The sequence below is a fragment of the Berghia stephanieae genome, chromosome 5, assembly GCF_034508935.2.
Source record: "Berghia stephanieae isolate SIO BIC M18660-M18661 chromosome 5, UCSD_Bste_1.3, whole genome shotgun sequence".
Taxonomy (NCBI): Eukaryota; Metazoa; Mollusca; class Gastropoda; order Nudibranchia; family Aeolidiidae; genus Berghia; species Berghia stephanieae.
In genome coordinates, this window is record NC_088364.1 from 73,934,153 (window position 1) to 73,944,152 (window position 10,000).

At 34.5% G+C, this 10,000-nt stretch overlaps 2 protein-coding genes across 3 annotated transcripts in view; one reads left to right on the top strand and one right to left on the bottom strand.

Annotated features, from left to right (window-relative positions):
- Positions 1-10,000, bottom strand: part of LOC144973588 (zinc metalloproteinase nas-6-like) — a 699,617-nt gene that overhangs the window by 624,109 nt on the left and 65,508 nt on the right. The gene's annotated exons all lie outside the window — the stretch shown is intronic.
- The window catches only part of LOC144973586 (putative gamma-butyrobetaine dioxygenase), a 29,807-nt gene that overhangs the window by 9,280 nt on the left and 10,527 nt on the right, over positions 1-10,000 (top strand). For both annotated transcript variants that reach the window (XM_078916213.1, XM_078916214.1), the window contains exons 5-10: positions 1,565-1,710; positions 2,027-2,082; positions 3,940-4,015; positions 5,127-5,171; positions 7,802-7,926; positions 9,080-9,220. In XM_078916213.1, the coding sequence (XP_078772339.1) occupies positions 1,565-1,710; positions 2,027-2,082; positions 3,940-4,015; positions 5,127-5,171; positions 7,802-7,926; positions 9,080-9,220 (589 nt within the window). The remainder of the gene's footprint in view (positions 1-1,564; positions 1,711-2,026; positions 2,083-3,939; positions 4,016-5,126; positions 5,172-7,801; positions 7,927-9,079; positions 9,221-10,000) is intronic.

The following is a 10,000-nucleotide window of genomic DNA, read 5'->3' on the forward strand; positions in this document are numbered from 1 at the left end:
TAAAATGTGCTCAAAGCGCTTTACAAGGAGTCCCTGGTCAACAGCAACATTTAATATGTGTACTTAGTTTGAGATCACCTTAAAGTCTCATTCGAACACCAGCACAGGAACCCACTGAGAGGAATACACTCCAATGCTTACAGAATATATCCAAAACAGAAAACATAACTAACAATGCATCACAAAGAGATGATTTACATGGAAAAATATCCCATTCCACGACGAAGACAGACAGCCTTTCAAAAGGGAAATGGATATAAGGGGATAAGAGACACAGCAAGTGACCTTCTGCCTACCAAAGGACCCCATCCATAATGTACAAAGGAATAAAACAGTGTCAAGCTGAGAAATTAAAAAAGTGGTCTAGTGGTATGACACTCGCTTTCGGATAGGAGGGTCCTGGGTTCGAGCCTCGCGCTTGACGCATAGTTGAGTCCTTGGAAAAGGCTCTTTACTCACATTCTCTCACCGTACTCAGGTGTAAAATGAGTACCTGGCCGTTAACAGCGGTGTCTTTGTCCGAAAAATTGTAATGTCGCCTAACAGGCATCATGTCCCGTCCTACATATTAAATGTTGCTTATGACCAGGGACTCCTTGTAAAGCGCTTTGAGCACATTTTAGTGGATATTCAGACTTGCCAAATTGAAAACTTCAAATTTAGTAATTTTAATGTCAATTTTTAGTAATTTGACAAGGAAATTCATAACACAAACATCAATATGTACAAGGAAAAAGTATACAACACATGATGAGTTCAGTGATTCAATTTAAATTATTCTGTGCATTATTCTATTTGAACCAGTCTTCTTTGTCTTACTTTTTTTCTCTGGTACATTTACTTGTAATTCTATAATGTTTTCACTATCTCATTTTCTTCCTTTTACTTTCGCTGAAATGATCTAAACGTGTAGCAAGTGCCATAAACTGGGTGGGGTTCCTGATCTCCCATGGTAGGCAGGGAGGCACTTTCTGTGTTTTCTATTCACCTATGTTTTCCAACAGGCTTTCTGTCTTTGTCTTGGGATGAAATTACTTGGGTTTTGTCCTGGCCCTGGCCAGATACCCTAGGTGGTAGGGAAACAGTCAAATATATAGTTAGTTTTGGGTGATGATATTTTCTTTTTTCTTGTAAATCATCTCTCTGTTATGTTCTTCAATGAGTTTTATTTCCATATTATATATGATTTGTAAACATTTGAGTGTATTCCTCTTAGTGGGGGCCTGTGCTTGTGTCAGGGTGAGGCTTTTAGGTGATCTCCAACTAAGTGCTTTGATACTGTTCTCTTGGAATCTACATCTGTTTCCTATTTGAACCAATTCTCCTTCGTCTTACCTTTTCTTGGGTGCTTTAATTGTAATTCTAGAACTTTTTACTAACCAATTTTCTTCCTTTTTACTGGCGCTGATATGACCTAAATGTGTTGCAAGCGCCATAAACCCCTTAAAATCATAAAGACATAAAACATAAGTGCCAGAAACCCTTAAAAGCAAAACAAAACAAAATCAAACATTTGCAAATGATGCCGTTTCTGTACTTGATGATTTAACCTGTTCATTTTCAGATGGCCAGATGAATTTAACATGGAAAGGAGACCTTGAACAGGGACACAAAGGCAAAATCCCATTGGAGTATTTAAGGGATAATAATTATAATGAAGAGACTTTGTCATCCTTTCGGAAGGCTGTCAAGATGGATACAGCGGTCACAGTGAGTATTTTTGTTTTCAGTTTTGGAAATTAAAATTTCTGATTCAATTTAATGTAATCCAATATTGAAAGTTGAAGTTTCATTCCCACCTACCTTCCCAAGACAAAATTGAATCCAAATTTTTTTTAACATGATAATAATTTTTAGATTTAAAGAATTTAAGTAAGTTCAAAGTTCTAAATGTGTAGTTTCTGGTGCCTAGCTTTCCTTTTCACTACGCCTTATTGAATTAAAAATGTTTATTTTATATAGTTCTGCAGTTGTGGCCAAAAATTTGTTCACAGCACTTTTTTTTTTTCTTACAAAATATCTACAGGAGATACCAACTGTATCGTATGAAGAGATAACACACTCAGAGGAAGGGCTTTTCAGGTCAGTTTTAACAATTTTACTTTACAATAGATTTTTTTTTTTTTAACCTCAAGCATGGGAGACACCCAATGTTTGTCGTTACTTTGCCAATTTAGATTTATCTCCGTCTTTTAAATACGACAATAAACAGGTATAGGGATATTGACCTTAATAATAAAAAAACAAAAACAAAACAAAAAAACCCATAAATTAAAAAGTCAAAAACAAAAACAAAAAAAAACCCATTAAATGATAACAGCAAAAAAAACAAAAAACATTGTATAAATAAATCAGTAAATCAGATAGATACATAAATAAACATATGTTTAAAATGAAACAGAAAATTACTTGATTTTATAACTTTACAATGGATGTTTGCAAGTTCATTATTTTATTATCTAATTCATGTATATACCACTTGATACTACTTTGAGAATTTATTTGGCCAAAATCATATAATATGATTCCTCTTGATTATCACCCTTTGTTCATCTTGAAGCATGACATTCCTTGACATGATTTCAGTGTATTGGTAACTTGTGTCATATTTATAGTCAGATAACTATATAGTTGCGACATCAATAATCAGTTCCAAAATATAATTATTTTTTTTTAAAGCATAAAACATAATAAAAATAAACAAATCGACACACACAAAAATCTTTGTAAAACCCTTCATTATGATGTTTGAATGTATAAAATCTTTCCTAGCTTCGTGTTAAAGGTGGTTCATAATTACATAAAAGGTATTTGTTTCTATGTCTGCATGAGGATGTTAGTTTGTTTCTTCTGTTGAGTGTTGCCATGTTCGGTTTTGTGATGATGAAGAATTTTTCTTCTTATTAGAGGTTGCAAATTTTAGAAGAGGGGGAGTACGACTGTGCTCTGGAGATGATTTTCCATGTGATGCTGTGTTGTATATTTTTTTTCTTTGAGGTTCTAAATGGGTTCGCTTAGTGTAGAAGAATGCCATTTGTGTATGTTTCTGAAGGAAGATGTATGCAGGTTGTATCTGGTTTTGAATGAACACTCAGTGAGGCCAATGTATGTTTCTTGTTTAGGTGTGTCTGGGCGTGTAACTGTGGCTTGATAAACCACCATAAACACGAAGCTAGGAAAGTATGAAAAACACAACAATATTCTTTCACTTCCACGTCCTGATGAGAGTGAACGCTCAAAACAATATTGTAGAAGTTGATCATAATTTTACTTGAAATGTTATATATATATATATGTATATATTTATACTTTCTGCATGTGGCAGGTCTGATACTTTAGTTGATTTGACCTCAGTGTACATTTTGACACAGAGCTCACAGTGCACTTGATAGGGATAATTTGGTATGTGTTAACCGTGAGTCTCTCCCCTCCCCTGAGTTTAACACAACAAAGAATCTTGATAATAAAGAACATGTAAATCAAGCAGAATATGTATCCCAATGTCTTTATATGATATGATATGATATGATATAAGTCCAGATTTATGTAGGCTTTTACAGCCTTTTATCTGCTCTTGTGCATTCGTGAACGTATTTAATTCAAGTCTCTCAAAACTGGGCATGCCACATAGTGGAAGGAGGTGTCTGAATTTAACTTTACAAACAGTATTTTTCTGTTTCACAATGAGCATCAAGACGCACTTGAATGCCTGCAAAGAAGGGGCGTCAACAACTGTTGCACGCAGGCGGTTCCATTTGTCGACTACCCGAACTGAGAAAAAGGTCTGCCTAATGTTTATAAGTAAGGTTTTTAAGGTTTATAAGTTTTATTCTTAGATTTTTTAAAAAAGTATGTCTTCCTGCCTATCATTTTTATCATTTTATGATTGTACTGATCTTGTCTTGTGAAATGAAATCATTATTTTATTTTCATTGCCAGGTGGATGAAGCAGATAAATGAAGCAGGGTTTTCAATGGTTAAGGGGGTTCCCCTTGAACTAGGAATGGTAGAAAAAGTGAGGATATGTTTGTTGTATTGATAAATTACAATGTATGTACAGCGCAGCACAAATTTATCCGCAGTGCTTATATCGAAAGCATGCCTTCATTATCGTTTCTTGCATTAATGTTCCTTTTTTAAAACTATCTAGCATTCATAAATACGGATCTTGTCGATAAATACAAATTTGACCAGAAGATGTTTATATCAACATCACGATTTTATTTATTTATTTAAGGATAACAATAGCATACATGCCGAATCTTACGAATTTTTCGTAATTTTACGAATTTTAGACAAATGTCATGGTCAAATACGAAATTTCATGGAAAATTACGAATTTTTTGTTCTTAGTAATACTTAATAATAATAATAATAATAATAATAATAATAATAATAATAATAATAAAAATAATGATAAAAATGATAAGAAAACTACTACTACTACTACTACTACTACTACTACTACTACTACTACTTACTACGACTACTACTACTACTACTACTACTACTACTACTACTACTACTACTACTACTACTACTACTACTACTACTGCTACTACCACTACTACTACTACTACTACTACTACTACTACTACTACTACTACTACTGCTACTACTACTACTACTACTACTACTACTACTACTACTACTAGTATTACTACTATAATAATGATAATAATAATAATATTGTGGTTGTTAGTACACAATTTCAGAAATGACGAATTTCCTTGTCAAATTACTAAAAATTGACATAAAAATGACTAAATTTGAAGTTTTGAGTGACAGTGGTATGACACTCGCTTTCGGATCGGAAGGTCCTGGGTTCGAGCCTTGCGCTCGGCGCATAGTTGAGTCCTTGGAAAAGGCTCTTTACTCATATTCTCTCATCGTACTCAGGTGTAAAATGAGTACCTGGCCGTTAACAGCGTTATCTTTGTCCGAAAAATTTTAATATCGCCTAACAGGCGTTATGTCCCGTCCTACATGTTAAATGTTGGTGTTGACCAGGGACCCCTTGTAAAGTGCTTTGAGCGCATTTAGTGGATATTGCGCTATATAAAGCTCAAATTTTTAAGATTGATATTGTGTGATGACATTTCTTATTCTATTTTGTCAATTTTTAGGTTGGTGAGTTGATAGCACCTGTGTGGCATTCTATCTATGGAAAAGTAAGTTATTTAATTGTTCAAAATAAAAAAATACATTTTATATGCCTAAAAAAAAAAAGACTAGACACATATTTTGTGCATTAATCTACATATTTGATGAAACATTAAAACAGTATGAATCTTTTCAAAAGATTTGATAATAAGCTAACAGCAACTTGTAAAGAATGCAGCCACATATTTTCACCCTCTCCCCCCCCCGTAAAAAAAATGTGCAAAATAATGACCCCATTTTTAATCCCCTGCACCAATTGCACAAAATTGGCCATGAATCTCTTGAAGTCTCTTCCTATCTTATCGATAGAGAGAAACAAAAATAACGGTGACGTTTAGTTTTGATTTCTACGTTTCCAATGATACCAAGCTACCATAGTGAAAAATATGAACGCTAAGGGGTAAAGTTGGAGCACTTTAAATGGTTTATTCATATTTTACCTTTCTCTTACCATATTCAACGGTAATTTTAGGAGTTTAAGACACCTTTTTGAGTTTTGAAACTGAAGAAAATGGATTCTACAAATATTTTTACACAGAAATCACCAAAAAATCGATTTTAGGTTGTTGTTTTTTGTTTTGGGCTTTTTTTTTTTTTTTTTCTTTTTTTTTCTGAATTTCAAAATTTGAGCAGCACAGGACCCTCGGATCCCCGTAATGAGTGATAGAGTTATCCTTAATTTAAAATTGGTATGCTTGGTTGGGGTCTTTTACCTCTCACGCTGTGACTTCTATCCCCTATATCTGTTCTTCGAGTCGCTTTCTGTCTTTGTCTTGGAATGGGATTACTTAGTCTTGTCCTTAGCCCTGGCTGGGGTCCTTGACTGGGAGTGAAACAGTCAAATGTATAGTTAAGTTTTGGGGGATGATATTATTTTCCTTTTAAATCATCTCTCTTATGTACAGTTCCTTTTTTTTTTTTAAATATATAACGGTTTGACTGGGTGGGGTTCCTGGCCTCCCATAGTGGGCAGGGGGGTACATACTGTGTCTTCTATCCCCTTATAACAGTTTTCCAACATGCTTTCTGTCTCTGTCTTGGAATGAGATTACTTGGTTTTTTTTTTCAAATCCCTGTTCGGAGTCCTAGCTGGGGGGGAAAGTCAAATGCATAGTTATTGTTTTGGGAGATGATATTTTTTTCCTTGTAAATCATTTCTCTGTTATGTATTATTATATTTGTTATTTTCAATGTATAATGTAAGCATTTGAGTGTATTCCTCTTTGTTGGATTTTGTGCCTTTGTCTGGATGATACTTATACTAAGTACATTGGTGGTATGCTCTTGGAATCTACATCTGATCCCTATTTGTTCCCAGTTCCCCTTTGCCTTAGTTTTTCTTGGGTGCTTTAATTGTAATTCTAGAACTTTTTACTATCCCATTTTCTTCCTTTTTACTGGCGCTGATATAACCTAAATGTGTTGCAAGCGCCGTAAAACGCTTAAAAACAAACAATAAAAACAAATATATAACGGTTTGTAAAACTTTGAGCGTTTTCTTCTTAGTGGCTGGGTGGGGTCCGTTGACTTCCCATGGTGGGCGGGAATTTACTAGCTCATTCTTCTTTTCCCTTTTATCTATTTTCTGAGTTGCTATCTGTCTTTTCTTGGAATGAGATTGCTTGGTTTTGTCTTGACCCTTGCCAGAGCCCTTATCTGAGAAAGAAACAGTTAAATGTTTGGTATTGGTTATTGAGAGATATTTTTTTTCTTATAAATCATCTCTCTGTTATGTATTGTGCTTTGAATGTATTCTGTAAACATTTGAGTGTATTCCTCTTAGTGAGATCCTGTGCAGGTGTCTGGATGAGACTTTTAGTTGATCTCAAACTGAGTACACTGATATTATGCTCTTGAAATCTACATTTGTTCCCTATTTAAACCATTCCCTTTCATCTTGTTTATTCTTGGGTACCTTTACTTATAATCCTATAAATTTTTTCACTATCCCATGTTATTCCTTTTTACTGGCCCTGAAATGACCTAAATGTGTTGCAGGTGCCGTAAAACCCTTAAAAAGAAAACAAACATCTTCTTAGTGGGGAACCGTGCTTATGTCTGGCTGACTGAAACTTTTAGGTGATCTCAAGCTGAGCACACTGATAATGTGCTCTTCGAATCTGTTCCCTGTTTGAACCCTTCCCCATCGTCTTACTTTTTCTTGTGTGATTTCAATTGTAAATCTATAACTTTTTTTGACTATCCCACTTCTTTCTTTTTACTGCGTTGAAATGACCTAAATGTGTGGCACATTAAAAAATAGTTTTATAATATTTAGATTTGCCAGTAATTCTGTGCTCGTTGGCAAACATTTAACATGGGCCCTACGGAACAATGTTAATCCCAAACCCTATTCTTTTAAAAGAATAGATTATTATTATTATTATTATTATTATTATTATTATTATTATTATTATCATCATCATCATCATCATCATCATCATCATCATCATCATCATCATCATCATCATCATCATCATCATCATCATCATCATCATCATCATCATCATCATCATCATCACCATTATTATTATTATTATTATTATTATTATTATTATTAAAACCAAAGGTCATGTTGGATATAGGCTAAAAGCACATGGAAAAGTTTTAATTATTATTCAGTGTTTTATTCCCTTAGAGTTTTGACGTGCTGACTGTCCCGGATGCAATCAACCTCGCTTATACCAACGTCCATCTAGATCTCCACATGGATCTAGTCTACTTTGAATCTCCACCAGGACTGCAGATGCTTCATTGCCTCAAGTATGATTATAATTATTATTGTTATTATTATGATGATTATTATTATTATTATTATTATTATTATTATTATTATTATTATTATTATTATTATTATTATTATTATTATTATTATTATTACGTCATCATTTATATTATTATTATTATTATTATTATTATTTTTATTATATTATTATTATTATTATTATTATTATTATTATTATTATTTGATATAGCGCCAGTATCCACCTGGGTGGGGTTTCCGACCTCCCATAGTGGGCAGGGAGGTACTTACTGTGTCTACTAACCCCTATATCTGTTTTCCAACATGCTTTCTGTCTTTGTCTTGGAATGAGATTACTTGGTTTTGTCCTGGTCCTGGCTGGATACCCTGGCTGAGAGGGAAACAGTCAAATGTATTGTTAGTTTTGGGAGATGATATTTATTTCCTTGTAAATCATCTCTCTGTTATGCATTGTATTATGTTTAGTTTACATATTATATTATATGATTGGTAAACATTTGAGTGTATTCCTCTTAGTTGGGACCTGTGCTTGTGTCTGGATGAGACTTTTAGGTGATCTCAAACTAAGTACTTTGACGGTGTGCTCTTGGAATCTACATCTGTTCCCTATTTAAACCAATTCCCCTTTGTCTTACCTTTTCTTTTGTGCTTTAATTGTAATTCTAGAACTTTTTACTATCCCATTTTCTTCCTTTTTACTGGCGCTGATATGACCTAAATGTGTTGCAAGCGCCGTAAAACCCTTAAAAACAAAATTAAAAACAAAACCAGTATCCACAAATATTATACACAAGTTGAAGCAAACTCGGCAAGATATTTAACAGTGAATTTAACGAGTCTAGGATTGCAACATTAAATGTTTAAAAGGAAAAATGTCTTCAGATCTTTCTTGATAATCACAACACTCTGAAAATGGGCTTCCCTATATAGCGAGCTATATATCATTGTTGATTTGAATACATTAGATGTGACTAGAATGAAATTCTAGTCTTGCAGAATTTCACATTTCACATTTTTATCGTTTTTTCTTTTTGTTTGAGGAGGGGTTAAGGAAGGGTTTAAAGCTTGTAATGATCAGTATTTGTTTTTTTTTTTTTTTTTTAAAGTTGTAATATTCACTTTGTTATATATATTTTTTTAAATACTGTTTAGATTTGATGACAGTGTGGAGGGTGGATATAGTACATTTCTTGACGTGTACTCCTATGCTGAAGAGTTCCGCATCAAACATCCTCATCATTTCCATACTTTCACAACTGTGCCTGCAACTTTCCAGAAAATTCATTATGAAAGGTAAGAATTTAAAATCTTTTGCAGTCATTGTCCATTAAATAAATAAATAAAATTCCCTTTATTCATCCCACAGGGGAAATTTTTCTCTAGGGTCTATTCTAAGGGAAGACTGGAATAACCCAGGCGTCAGCCGCAATGCAGCGCGCAAATTGTGCTAGGGCGAGGTGACTTGCTCAAGGCCACACAGCGCAGCGGTGAGTGATCGAACTCGGTACCTTTCGCAGACCTGCCGTTCATACCGATTAATCGGTATCATACCGATTTGCAAGACCTTTTTTTCGTATTTACCGATTTCCCGATTTACTTGCCGATCGTACCGATTTCCCGATCTGCATGCCGATCATACCGATTTCACCAAGTGACCAAGGGCCCTCAGCCCTCCACCCCTCTCTTTTACGTTAACTTTGTGCTTTACGTTGCACGTTAAAATTTTCAAGTCTCGTGAACTTTGACCTGTCCCGCGATACCTCGATAGATCACATGACGTAGCGAGCCTCTTTGTGATGCCCTCACACAGATAGAAAACACACACGGCGCGTTATTTAGTTTACATTTCCTTTGTGAAGCGACAGCGAGCTGTACTGGTAAACCACCGCAGTCCCTGGCTTCTGACTCGTTACCAAGTGCCACCATCTTTAAATAAGTTAGTAGTCCGATTGCCAGATTGGCGTTGTGCGTGCCATTTTGGGTGTTGGGGAAAAATAAGGGGGGGGGGGAAGGTTGTGACGCTTTGGTTAGTTTGAGTGACAAGTGTCAAACTGTGACAACATATGTAGACGA